This window comes from Sinocyclocheilus anshuiensis, unplaced genomic scaffold (genome assembly GCF_001515605.1).
Source record: "Sinocyclocheilus anshuiensis isolate Anshui unplaced genomic scaffold, SAMN03320099.WGS_v1.1 scaffold930, whole genome shotgun sequence".
Taxonomy (NCBI): Eukaryota; Metazoa; Chordata; class Actinopteri; order Cypriniformes; family Cyprinidae; genus Sinocyclocheilus; species Sinocyclocheilus anshuiensis.
This window is the reverse complement of record NW_015539900.1, coordinates 1,505,394-1,519,192: the sequence shown is the minus strand read 5'-3', so window position 1 is coordinate 1,519,192 and position 13,799 is coordinate 1,505,394. Positions and strand designations below refer to the sequence as shown.

The 13,799-nt window shown below is 37.3% G+C and overlaps 1 protein-coding gene across 1 annotated transcript in view; it reads right to left on the bottom strand.

Annotated features, from left to right (window-relative positions):
* LOC107686070 (MAM and LDL-receptor class A domain-containing protein 1) overlaps positions 1 to 13,799 on the bottom strand; it is a 23,411-nt gene that overhangs the window by 4,998 nt on the left and 4,614 nt on the right. Inside the window, exons 7-34 of the mRNA XM_016482907.1 lie at positions 13,018 to 13,113; positions 12,842 to 12,932; positions 12,634 to 12,756; positions 12,452 to 12,554; positions 12,206 to 12,356; positions 9,663 to 9,888; positions 9,396 to 9,522; positions 9,154 to 9,283; positions 8,979 to 9,057; positions 8,709 to 8,873; positions 7,669 to 7,794; positions 7,345 to 7,560; positions 7,097 to 7,216; positions 6,744 to 6,896; positions 6,136 to 6,224; positions 5,878 to 6,051; positions 5,576 to 5,773; positions 5,292 to 5,400; positions 4,587 to 4,709; positions 4,402 to 4,498; positions 4,072 to 4,231; positions 3,794 to 3,908; positions 3,018 to 3,161; positions 2,748 to 2,935; positions 2,429 to 2,594; positions 1,431 to 1,652; positions 1,151 to 1,329; positions 686 to 914 (exon numbers count right to left, since the gene is read on the bottom strand). Coding sequence (XP_016338393.1) covers positions 686 to 914; positions 1,151 to 1,329; positions 1,431 to 1,652; positions 2,429 to 2,594; positions 2,748 to 2,935; positions 3,018 to 3,161; positions 3,794 to 3,908; positions 4,072 to 4,231; positions 4,402 to 4,498; positions 4,587 to 4,709; positions 5,292 to 5,400; positions 5,576 to 5,773; positions 5,878 to 6,051; positions 6,136 to 6,224; positions 6,744 to 6,896; positions 7,097 to 7,216; positions 7,345 to 7,560; positions 7,669 to 7,794; positions 8,709 to 8,873; positions 8,979 to 9,057; positions 9,154 to 9,283; positions 9,396 to 9,522; positions 9,663 to 9,888; positions 12,206 to 12,356; positions 12,452 to 12,554; positions 12,634 to 12,756; positions 12,842 to 12,932; positions 13,018 to 13,113 — 4,099 coding nt within the window. The remainder of the gene's footprint in view (positions 1 to 685; positions 915 to 1,150; positions 1,330 to 1,430; positions 1,653 to 2,428; positions 2,595 to 2,747; positions 2,936 to 3,017; positions 3,162 to 3,793; positions 3,909 to 4,071; positions 4,232 to 4,401; positions 4,499 to 4,586; positions 4,710 to 5,291; positions 5,401 to 5,575; positions 5,774 to 5,877; positions 6,052 to 6,135; positions 6,225 to 6,743; positions 6,897 to 7,096; positions 7,217 to 7,344; positions 7,561 to 7,668; positions 7,795 to 8,708; positions 8,874 to 8,978; positions 9,058 to 9,153; positions 9,284 to 9,395; positions 9,523 to 9,662; positions 9,889 to 12,205; positions 12,357 to 12,451; positions 12,555 to 12,633; positions 12,757 to 12,841; positions 12,933 to 13,017; positions 13,114 to 13,799) is intronic.

The following is a 13,799-nucleotide window of genomic DNA, read 5'->3' as shown; positions in this document are numbered from 1 at the left end:
TGTGATACAGCTGTTCTGCGTTCTGATTAAAAGTTAAGACAGAGCGTCTTTTGTCTGTCGTTCTTCGAACATTACAGTAGACATATTTTGGTTTACAAACTGTATTGTTTCATCAGTTAGTCACGTTAGTACTCGGCTAACGTATCCACCATTATTGTTTTAAGTGTTCACAGTTTAGCAGCTAAACTTTAGCTGTGGGCACGATTCGCTTGCATAAGTGTTTTTGTATTTTATGTCATTATTATAAGAACGGATTGGAGCACTATATTATTGTTCTATGTAAAGGTGCTTTGTCAATGGTAGCACTCGCTAACTTGCTCAAGGACTCCTCTCTGTGCCAATCATAACAGGCTTGGCCAGCTGACCAATCAGAGCAGAGTAGGCTTATGGAAGGGAGGGGTTTGCTCCGAACTTGCTTGGAACGAATCGTTTCGAAATCGTTGGCAAATGACTCTAATATAAAATATATATTCTGAGAAAATGACAATGTTTTCTGACGTAGGTGACTCCGACACAATATTAGGACACTTTAAAATACCATATGACCTGCTCTTTAATACCAGGTGTAAACAGTGCCACAGTTTCTTTCCCAATTCAAAGAAAACGCAACATCAGATATATCTATACTTCCTTCATAAACCAATTCTAACATGTTAAGGAAGCTCATTGAACTCTTTCAGCTCACCTGTGGAAGTGTTGGTGGTGTGATCCACACTGGGTCGTGTGTGATTTTCAGTGCCTGCCTGGGCTCTGAGCCAGTCAGCATCATCCACCTCCAACAGATTCATCCAGCTGCAGAAGTTTACCTCAAAGTCACACTGTCCTGTAGCAGTGCAGGGATAGTTTGAAACCTGAACATCATCAAGTGCTATGACTCCCTGTTCAGTTTGGCCTGTAATCCCCTCCACCACAATCTGAAAAGAGCGGTATTGATGAGGACACTCCTGCAGTTCCACATCATTAAACTCAAGGGTACAGACTGTAGTTTAGTGAACAGATTTGTGCAGCTTGTGATCCGTGACTGCTGTACCAACCAGTGACAGCAACTGCATATAACTTTGAGGCCATCGTTTGCAATAATCTGTGATTGTAAGTCTGAATATATGTGCTGGACATTGTGATCAGACAGAGCGCTGATTCAGGGACTCACCCTGTAGTTTGACCCTGAGATGGTTAGAGGAGTCTGAGCAAACCTCCACAGTCCACCCTGTTGTCCAGACTGGGTCACCAGCAGGGGCCGATCTTTGTCTGAGAACTGTTGATACACATTTAGGGTCCCAGTGCCCTGTCCCTCCATGTAATACCACAGCTGGAGACACTTGGCATCACCTGGAAAAGAGGATTGTTACTTTTCATGGGAGTCTTCTGACCCTCAAGGTAATAGTTTACAAATTTCACAGTTGATATGAAGAGACGGGATTCTCTCTCACCTGTTTGAAGCAGAGGAGATGTCAGTCTAGCAGTATGTCCTTGCACATGGGTAGGCACACTTTCCATATAAAAGTAGTATCCACTCGCTGTGTTGGTTGTATGATCAAAACCAGGTCTAGATTTAGATCTGACATTATTTCCTGACACTCGGATCCAGTCCAGGTCATCATCAGTCTGCTGTATCCAGCCACAATCCCCCTCTTCAAAGTCACAAATTCCCTCTGAAACAATTATGGGTTGGTAATATTCATAAACATTAATTTATAAAAATGTAAGGATGTGCTGATATTAAAATTCTGTCCAATACAATATTTATTTATTCATTCATTTAAATAAAAACTAAAATCAACTATTTAAATTCAACAAGTGAATTCAGGAATCAGAAGATTATAATGTAAAATATAAGAAAGATTAAATTTAATTTCGAGATAAACTATTAGTGTTTTTAAACATTAACTTCAAGTAATCATTAGATGATGGCAAAGATGATCTAAATTATACAAATTAGAGAAATTAGCATTTCATGATTAAATATTCAGCTTTGACTGTTACCGTTTAAAAAAAAAAAACTCTAGTGCCAATATGTCATGTATTTTAATCAAATTTATGTCACCAATTAACTGTAAATGTTCAAAAATATATTTTGATTTCACTACTTCTCAAACCTAGTTATATAAAGGATTTTCATAAGTGGAATATTTAAAAATAATGCAATAAAATTTTATGGTCAAGATTCCATTAATCCAATTACCCATCTCCAGGCTCACATTTTTGCATGGTATATTTAATCGAGGTGCCTTTAATATTAATGAAATGCTCTAAATTTTTCACTAAGCTGACAGTTAAAGTTTGATACTGAAAATGGCATCTAGATGGATAAATACTACATTGTTACAGCTGTGCCAAATTCTTGTGGTGCTCTAGCAAGCATGGAGGACATTTCAACAGGACAGTGTGAATAACAACAGACCAAATGCTAAGCTATGTTATTAATTACCTGTGGGAGCACAGGCACCTTTAGTGACAGATAAATCATCTATAGCAATGTGACCAGACGGCCCTCCAACTGAAGCCTCAATTAATATCTGATGAACTTCTGTCAGTTTGACATGACTCTGAGCCATATGCCATTCATTCCCCTGAGAACCCTTCCTTTGCCACATCTACAGTTTTAGGGGGGAAACAAATACATTCTGGTTAGTATAAAACATATTTTATAGTAAAACATTTACATTTTACTATAAAAACATTTCTTACATGTGAAATTAGAAAAACCCATAAAAATGCCCTGAAAATGTTATTTTTGTGAGTCTTACTGATGTGATGTGGTTGGATGAAATGTCATATTTAGACATTGTTAGTGATCCCACTGTTGCTCCAAACATGTGATACCAGAACGTGAAGCAATACCCATCAGGTCCAGTTGGGGGAGACAGTGGAGACTTCAGATGAGCCGTATCCCTCGTTCTGCTGTGACTTGAGCTCTCGATGTACAAATAATACCCTGTAAAATAGCAAGAGACACATAATTAAGACATGTGATGATTGAGCTGATAGTGTTATGGTGAAAATGGTTGTTGGCTCACCATTTCCACTGGTGTGGTCGCCCGGAGGACCTGCATTTGGGGTCTCAGTAGGTCCGCTCCATCTCTCCCAGTCTAGGTCCTCTGCAGCTCCCTGGATCCACCCACACAAGTCCTTCTCAAAGGAGCATGTGGCCAAGGAAAAGTCTGGAGTACAGGAAACTTGAGGCACAATCTCATAATGTGGGCTAGGTTTCGTTTAGAACAAAACTTGTTATAATGTAACAAATGTTGTTATAAGAAGTCTCTTAAGCTAACCAAAGCTACATTTCTTTGATCAAAAATACAGTAAAAACAGTAATATTGTGAAATATTTGTACAATTTAAAAAGTACTGTTTTCTATTTTAATACATTTTAAAATATAATTTATTCCTGTGCTGGCAAAGCTGAATTTTCATTACAGCTGCTGATTTGGTGCTCAAGAAACATTTATTATCAATGTTGAAAACAGCTGTGCTGATTAATATTTCTGCAATTAATTTGTTACATGATTCAGAAAAAAACAGCATTTATATGAAATTGAATTATTTTGTAACATCATAAATTAATTTACTGTCACTTTTGATAAATTTGATGTGTTCCTGTTAAATGAAAGTATTGAAAAAAATTACACTTAAAAATATTTGTGTACAGAAGTAGTCACAATATTTCACTATTCATTTCTAGAGTAATGCCATGGCAAGGTAAAACACGATAACCTTGTGTCATATAAAAGAAGCAACATCATTATACAGCTCAAATCAATCTGTTTCATCTAACTTCTCAGCAGCTTCCCCACCTGGAGGTTGGTAGTCTTGCTCACAGTTGTGGAAGGAGATATCATCCAGGGCCATGGTCCGAGTTGTAGACCTAGAATCATCCTGTCTGAGTGAGGTCTGGCTGCTGAAAATGATCTTAAATGGTACACAGGAAAAATATGTCTATATTCGTGCAGAAAACTGGCCTGAATATGTGTATGAGGCAGAGATCCTCAAGGATTAATCTCTAAAGATCAGACTCATGATTGCATGTGTACAGTAAGTGCTTTGCATCCCACGCACATTGACATTGGCATACCCTGTAAGGCTGCTCTTGTTTGCCCAGTGGTAAGTGTTCTGGGGCCCACTGAGTTGAAGTGCTGCTGGATCGTGACCAGAGCAGCTTCCTGTCCTCCTCTCCCTTCTGCAGGATCACGCTGAGATTGCCTGCACTTCCTGCACCAATGTGGAAGTGAAACCTAATGTGCAAGAGATAAACAAGAGAGGACAATTGGGTACAAGGAACATGATTCAGTGTTGTGTAATGGAAGTATTTGTTTGTTTCACAAGAATATTTTACTTGACTTTTTTTTAAATTAAAAGCGGTCTTGTCACTAGTTTTGCACATCATCATTATGAATGAACTCACAGAAGTTGACAGTATGCAGAGCTGATAGGCAGGGATGGGCTCTGAAACACAGCCTCATTCGTAGATGGATCCATGATATATGTCTGCATGTAGTGCCCTGAGTAGACGTAAAGGGTACAAAAAAGAAGAAGAATTGTATTTATTTTGATATGTAATGTTCATGGATTGATCTAGCACTGAATTACCTGTTCCAGTGGTGTGGTCAGTGGGCAGGTCTGTGTTGTTTGAGGCCTTCACCCATTGCCATTTGTTAGGACCTACACTTATATCACTCCATTGACACTGTCCATTCTCAAAATTGCATGGACCTAGAGAGATACAACAACAATCATACTACTACTAATAATAAATAGTATACATACTTTTAAAAATAAAACGTGAATATTAAAAATTTATTTTGATAATTATATTTAATTTTTTACATTTGTGACCTTGGACCACAAAACCATTCATAAGTAGTACGGGTATATTTGTAGCAATAGCCAAAAATACATTGTATTGGTCAAAATGATCATTTTTATCTTTTATGCCAAAAATCATTAGGATATTAAGTAAAGATCATGTTCCATTAAGATATTTTGTAAATTTCCTGCCGTAAATATGTCAAAACTTAATTTTTGATTAGTAATATGCATTGCTAAGGACTTCATTTGGACAACTTTTCTCAATATTTTGATTTCTTTGCACCCTCAGATTCCAGATTTTCAAATAGTTGTATCTCGGCCATATATTGTCTTATCCTAACAAATCATACATCAATGGAAAGCTTATTTATACATCATATATTTATATATGATGTATAAATCTCAATTTAAAAAAATTGACCCTTATGACTGGTTTTGTGGTCCATGGTCACATTTATTCGTCCTATGAATGAATGAATAACTCACCGCATGTTTCTTCATCTTCCCCTACAGGGCAGTCTAGGACATAATTACACTGAGAACCAGCTGCAATGCACGTTACACCATCTGATCGCCAGCAGTGAAACTCATTCTCCTGAATTTGACAAACAAAACAAAACAAAAGTATTAGCAAAATTATACAAATTTCACAATGCTTTTATCAAAAATTAAAGAAGCAGCAAAAATGACTATGGCACATATTTACACTTCATCTTTGTACACAAGTCAGTGTATTCAATACAGTAGAGTTACAGCTGAAATGTCCTAACCTTACAAGGGTTGACTGTTGGTGAAGCTGGAGGAGCATCAGTCATTGGTGTTGCTGTAGCTGGTGTCATTGTTGGCTCAGGTGTGACTGGCAGCTCACTGTTGTCAGGATCATGAGCACATGTCACAGAGAAGGAAAGATCGTCCACCGCTGTCTGTGGCACATGAGCCTCACCCATTCCCACATACTGGAAAACAATCTGAAAATAAAATTGAGTCAGATTTATTTCCTTTGCATGATTACAGTAGCCTATTTAATGCATGAAATGATGTAAACAACTCATATACTGTAAAAATATCTTACCTTGCTCTTAACTGAGGTAGAAAAGGTGACTGCCGCTCTGTGCCAGATGAAGCTCTGTGTCACAGTCTTGTCCCAAAGAATACGGTCATTATCTCCATTATGAAGCGTCCTCAATATGACGACTAGCCTGGCAGATGTGCTATTTTCACTACGAGAATAGTGGTAGAACCTCACCTGCAAGAACAAGGTGCATCAGTACATATGAAAGAGGCTGTGTGTTTCATTATTTGATTGACACATGACTGCACAGTGACTCACGGTGCAATCAGTGCTGGGCAGCAGGGTGCTGGAGATGATCTCTGCTGTCTGGATCTCACTCAGATCATGTGCTGGAGTAATGTAATGACCTGGAACATGCCATAGCCATTTAAGTATAAGAGGACAATAATATCAGTGGTACATGAACCATTTTATATATCGCTATAAAATAATAAAAAAATACAATGTTTATATTCTCTATGGGTATCTTTTGTCACTTTTATAAGTGACTTGATGTTTACCATATTTTTGGATCATTTACACTAAGTTTGGCCATTACTCCAGTCTTCAGTGTCACATGATCCTTCATTCTAATATGCTGATTTGGTGCTCAAGAAACATTTATCATTATTATTATCAATGTTAAAAACAGTTGTGCTGATTTTTTTTTTGTTTTACATTTTTTCAGGATTCTTTGATTAACAGAAAGTGCATTATTTGAAACAGAAAACTTTTGTAACATTATAAATGTCTTTATTGCCACTTTTGATCAATTTAATGTGCCCTTGCTGAATATAATGATTAATTTCTTCCAAAAAAAAATCTTACTGACCACAAACTTTTGAACAGTAATGTTTGTGCTTAAATTTGAGGAGGTATAAGTGTACCTGCTGCAGTATTGCGGGTGTGATCTCTTGGTGGTCCATGCTTAGGCCAGGCCTGTTCTCCTTTCTGCAAAATCCAGCCAGCTTTCAAGTCACTCTTTTCCCACGAGCACATGCCATGCTCGAAACTGCAGCGATGGGTAAAACCCTTTACATCTAGACCGACAAAAACCAAGATACAGTACAGTTCCTCATACTATGTAACTGTCCTGTGGACTTCAAAAGTGCCTTCACAGCTAAAAAAAAAAACGAAGAGACCATGACAGAACTGTATTTTTGATCATTTAAACAGACATCACATTCCGTCTACAAAGCATTATATTTTATCCTAACCCATGAATAACCCAGAGTCATACCACAGAGCTCTTCATCTGTGCCATCACCACAGTCATCGCTGTAGTCACACACTCTGTTCGGCTCCACACACACCTTGTTCGAACATGTAAACATTCCCTCTTGACAAGATTCTTGAGGCCCTGAAGAAGAAATAATGTATGATTGACTAATGTCTTGGGCCATTACATGCCATGGTTAAGGTTACAGTTATCTGACTGCTTTAAATCTGATTTATCAGTCAGATTAAGTTGATGTGTTTGTAACCTGCCTGGCAGAGTGCAGTTGAAGAAGGAGATGTCATCTATAGCAATGTCACCAAGCTCACTGTAGGTTCTGGTAGCCTCGAAGAGGAGAGTGAAAACTTGATGTGTGCGACCCACACTTAACTCTGCCAAATGCCACTCATCTCCATGATTACCAGACATCCACCACAAGGGCGTCCTCCTTGTGCCCTCCTGGAGGAACACTTTCAGTTCCCCAATGCCTGGCAAAGATGAGATAATGCAGATAAATGAACTAGAGAATAAATATTTTAGTATTACCAGAAATACTGTAAAGTCTCAATGTTGCGCTTAAAGACATCTAGTCTTACCCTCTCCAAACATGTGGTAGTAGAATTCAAGTAGACACTCATTGCTGGCCTCTTTCATGGCGGGACTCTGTAGAGCAGCATAGCTGTTCTGCTCACCACGACTAGCTTCTACTGTCATGTACCAGCCTAAAACAAATACATGTTTTTTTAATTATATGACTGATAACATTCTGTTTTTACATTATATATTAGGGGAATTCTGACTTAGTCCCTCGAATCAGTTTGTTTCAAAGAACTGGTTACAAAGAAAACGATTGAGCAATTCTTTACGTCATTATGCAGTCCCTAAACCCAGTGTGGCATGTCATATGGTCTAAAATGCTCCAATGAAGTCATATGTGCATATATAGAGTTTTTTATTAAGCTGTACTAATAAGGGTTTTCATTGTAATTTAATTTATTTTAGTTCAGTTTGTTGCTGTCGTGATTCAATATCATTGACTCATTAATGTCTTGATTCAATGCTATTTCGAACCAGAATATAATTAGCATTTTCAATTGACAATATTAAAATTACTAAAACATATTTTCTTTTCATTTACTTTTTTTTTTTTTTTTGATGATGATGATGATATATACATAAAAACGTTTGAGAACCATTGTGTTAAAGAATCCTGGAAAAAAAATGTATCATGGTTTCCAGAAAAATATCAAGTGGCAAAACTGTTTTCAACTTCGATAATAATAATAAATGTTTCTTGAGCACCAAATCAGCATATTAGAATGATTTCTAAAGGTTCGTTTGACACTGAAGACTGGAGTAATGATGCAGAATATTAAACTTTGACATCACAAGAAAAAAAAAAAATAAAAAAAAAATAAAAATATATATATATTTCAATAGAAAACAGTTACAGTACTTTGAATTTACAGTACTTTTACTGTATTTTTTGATCAAGTAAATGCAGCCTTGGTGAACATAAGAAATGTTTTTCAAAAATATACATATAAAAAAAACTCACCTACACCAAAATTCTTGAATGGTACATGAAAAAAGTAATAGATTTATTCAGGTATAGCTGTTGTCTGAAAGATTTTACCCAGCTCTGTGCCAGTAGTGTGGTCCACTGATGGTCCAGTGTTGGCGGTGGTTGTACCATTCTGGTCCCTTTCCCAAACAAACTGCCCAACACTGATATCTTTCCATTCACAGGTGCCTGTCTCGAAGTCACAGCCAACAAACACTCCACTTTCCACACTGATGTCTGAATGTAAATCAATAAAAAAAACATTAACCATTTCTCAAATAATGCTTTAATAATACAAAACTACTCTTTTTTTTACTGAGTAGAAAGCACTGAGCAGTTTACCTTTACATGGCTCATTTGTCAGTCTAATGTCATCCACAGCGATGTAGCCTTCACTGCCCGTTTGAGCCTCTATATAAATCTGATATTCAAGGTTTACAAATGTTACATGGCATGATTACAAATGGATATAATATAATGGTAAAAGCTTTCCAAATAATAGATTGGTATTTCACACCTGAAAGGGTTTGGTCTCAGCTATAGTGACAGAGACATTTTTCCAGTTGCTCCCAGTGATCTGTGTTTCAAACAACAGTTCTTGCTCTGTTGCACCTGAATCTAATAGCACTCTAAGGATTCCAGGGTCACTGCCAATAGAAAAGAGCACCATAAAAACTGCATTAATCACACCTGACAGTCCAACAGTGGAAGAGAGGTTGTCTTTAGCTGAAGCAAAAAGATGGGAAAGCAAGAGCAGACCTTCCATTCATATGGTACCAGAACTCAAAACAGGAGTCACTGGTTGGCTGGATCTTTTCTGAGATCAGCACAGAACTACTTTTTTGGCCTTGCGTGTTCCTCTGAGATGGGCTCAAAAGAAACTTGCCTGAAAGAGCAACAGGAAAAACAATGATCATCATGTGTTGTGTCTAATCAGCTGTCCTGATATATCATTTGACTTGTGAAAAATGTTTGCAATATCAACAAACACAATAGATAAAGGAGTAAACTGCACCAAGTACTCGCCATCTGCAGTGTGAGTAGTGTAATCGACCAAAGGACCTCTGTAGTGACCGTCTGCATGAATCCAGTCACGTCCATCTGTGACGCCATTAGCAACATTCACCCATGTACACTTTCCTGACTCAAAATCACAACTTCCTCTTGAGGAACATGCTCCAGCTTCAACTGAGACATCATCCAGAAGAACAAATGACTCAGAGTTTGTGCTGAGCTCTGCTCTGAATGCAACCTGTGTGTGAATGCAAAATCACGAATAAATGCAGAAAAAAACACATACCATACTGTATACTTCTTTCCATAAGTGAGGATATTAAAATGCTGAAACTGCATGTGTTAGGCAATTTAGTTTGTTACTCTGAAAGTAATACTTTGAAAAAAGCAAAGGAAGGAGAGACTGAATCAGGTAAAGAAAAATATTATAACTCTTTATGACCCAGAAATAACTCAAGCAAAAATAAGAACAGAAGAAAAACAAATAATTTAAACCAGTTTTATCGAAACAGTCCGATTCAATGATTAATTCACAAATTGCTACTTGGCTAGGGTGGATATCAAAATGATCAGTGAAAAGCAACTTAAAGAGATGGTCCATCCAAACGGAGGTTCTATCATGATTTACTCACATTCATGTAATTCCAAGCCATATGACTTACTTTCTTCTGTGGAACAGTTTTGGTTCCTATTGACTTCCACCAAAGCCACTAGAAGGCAAGCCTGCAACCATTAGCCGAAAAAGCGTAATGGCTAAAGTGAACGCTTCCGGTCTGGCAGTACGTGGGAAAGGAGACCAGAGGCCATTTTGTTTTAATGGATGTCAATGGAGGAGAGGCTTCACCACGATGAACAAACAGCTTTTCAGAGGAAACGGCTTATCATTTAATGAATCGACAGCCTATCTGCTAATCTTCAACATTGGATTAAACTATTTTTAGAGTTTATTACGAAAAAAATGCTGTTTTATAAGAGAAGTCACTGACATTTTGCGACAGATGGGACTCAGTTTACGGCACTTCCCATTCATTCCTATGGTATCTGTAAACGGCAATTGAGTGTCGCACAACTCTGACTGAAATTCAGTGACGTCAAGGCTGTACTGTGATTGGTTATTACGGCATACGTTATCCAAGTTAGCTGTTAGGCTTTCTCCAATAGTAAATAATACAGACCCTCTCATCTCCCTATATTAAGATAATCTCTGCTTCCACTCTATTTTTTTCATACAATGGAAGTCAAAGGGAACCAAAACTGTTTGGTCACCAACATTCTTCAGAATATCTTCTTTTATGTTCCACCGAATTAAAAAAAATTCATATGGGTTTATACAGGTGCATCTCAATAAATTAGAATGTCGTGGAAAAGTTAATTTATTTCAGTAATTCAACTCAAATTGTGAAACTCGTGTATTAAATAAATTCAATGCACACAGACTGAAGTAGTTTAAGTCTTTGGTTCTTTTAATTGTGATGATTTTGGCTCACATTTAACAAAAACCCACCAATTCACTAATCTTTTATTTAATACACGAGTTTCACAATTTGAGTTGAATTACTGAAATAAATGAACTGTTCCACGACATTCTAATTTATTGAGATGCACCTGTAATGACCTGAGTGAGTAATGAGAGATCACAGAATTTTCATTTCTGGTGGAACTATCCCTTTAAATTTTGAACACTTTCACTCAAAGCTATTGTATGGCTTCAAAATCTCTGTCTCTCTCTCTCTCTCTCTCTCTCAATTCAATTTAAGAGTGCTTTATTGGCATGACAAAAATTATACATTTGTATTGACAAAGCAATTGCAGCTGGACTGCTTACAAATAGTACACATATGTATTAACAGAAAGAAAAATAATAATAATAATTGTAATAGTAATAATAATAATATATAAAAAGTATTAAGCATGTAGTGCAAAATGAATTACTAATGTATGTAAGTATATAAACTAGAAATAAAAATAAAATAAGGGATTAGACATATTTACAGAAGCAAAATATACATCTAAGTAATATAATACAGTAATTTGGCATAATATAATGTAGATGTGCTGGAAACATCAGATCAGGGCAGGTTGAGTGTTTTCTCTTCTATGGTGACAGGCAGACACATACTGAGCAGCAAACACACAGTAGTTCTTCTGTTCTCTTAACAGATACGGCAGTTTCTCCTGGTTTGAACGAGTTTTAAATGTCTGATGGATTTGCTGTATTTTCTCATAGAACACTGTCCCTATATCTGTGTATTTGGGGCATTCTGTTAGGAAGTGCAGTTCTGTTTCCATCTGATTCAGATCACAGTGTGAACACAGTCTCTGCTCCGGTGGCAGCCATGTTTTTCTGTGTCTGCCCATCTCTATCATCAGCTTGTCTGTCTGTCTGTCTCTCTCTCTCTCTCTCTCTCTCTCTCTGTCTCTCTGTGTGTGTGTGTGAGTGTTTTTCCCAGAAAACAGTCATACAAGTTTGATGACAATATGAGGATGAGTAAATAATGACAAAATTTTTATTTTACAAGCAAATACATATTAGAAAATGAAAAAAAAAAACTCACTCTGAATTCAGAGGGAGATGACACAGTGACTTCTGCCACCTCCCAACTATCAGAAGATGCTCCAGAAAGAGACCAGAGAGCTGGACCCAGCTCCCCATTCAGAAGAACATGTACTGACAGAGAATCACCTGAGCCTGCAGACAGCCAATACCTACAAACAGGCAAAACATCTATAACTGACTGTTAAGGCTGAGACAGAGCTTAACTACAAATCTGTACCGGACAGATACAAGATTATTTGCTTACCAGAACTGCACGCAGGACTCTGTAGATGGGCTATACTCTGGTGTCAGAAGATTTGAGACCTCTGGTTTCTCAAGTTTGACTCCAAGCACAGCCATTGAATGGCCTGTTATGTGACATAAATACATCGCATGGGTTATTACATGACTAAAAACCTTTCACAACAAAAACAGTTGTTTACTCACCAAGTTCAGTTCTGTATGTATGGTCTGCATGGCCACTGCTGCCGTCCACACGGAGCCAGATAGAGCTGTCAGTCACATCTGACTCAAAGCCACAAAGCGAGGGAGACTCGAATCCACATGGGTCTTTGGGAGAGATATCACACAGGAGGGCTTTAATGGCTGAGAATGTCTGATATTTGGATAAGATGCTTTGAACGCTTTGACTCACTGTGCTCCACACAGGCTCCTGAAGTCACTCTGAGGTCATCGATGGCTATGAAGCTGCTGCCTCCTGCTGCTCTGATCACTGAGAACTTCACCTGTTGATAATCATACTCTACTTGTTGGTAAATACGTATAATTGTGGATTGAGATTTAGACAACATTTCAGGGGGCAACTCTTACTCGATCAACATCTGCAGTATTAATGGAAACTTGTGCGTTCAGCCACTCAGAGGTCTGGGAGCCTCTTCTTGTCCATGCGATGGTTTCCATTGTTTTCTGAAACCAGCAATACTCATGTTTTTACATGACAAAAATAACTTTTTGGCCTTTGAGAAAAGATTATCTGAACTTCCTTTGAAACAATTTAAAAAATATGACTAATTAGAAAACACAACTAGTTTTATATAGCTAATATAAATACAGTATGTATATATATATATACACTGAACAAAATTATGTTTTTGCCCCCATTTTTCATGAGCTGAACTCAAAGATCTAAGACTTTTTCTATGTAAACAAAAGCCCTATTTCTCTCAAATATTGTTCACAAACCTGTCTAAATCTGTGTTAGTGAGCACTTCTCCTTTGCCGAGATAATCCATCCACCTCACAGGGGTGGCATATCATGAAAAATGGGGGCAAAAACAAAAGTGTTGCGTTTATAATTTTGTTCAGTGTATATACACATTTATATATTTATAGGAAATTAATACTTTATTTAAGCAAGGATACATTAAAGGGATAGTTCACCCAAAAATTAAAATTTGATGTTTATCGGCATCCAAGATGTGGGTGACTTTGTTTCTTCAGTAGAACACAAACAAAGATTTTTAACTCAAACGTTGCAGTCTGTCAGTCTTATAATGGCAGTCAATGGGCTCCACGACTTTGAGAGTCAAAAAAACATACACAAACAAAACCAAATTAAACCCTGCGGCTCGTGACGATACATTGATGTGTAA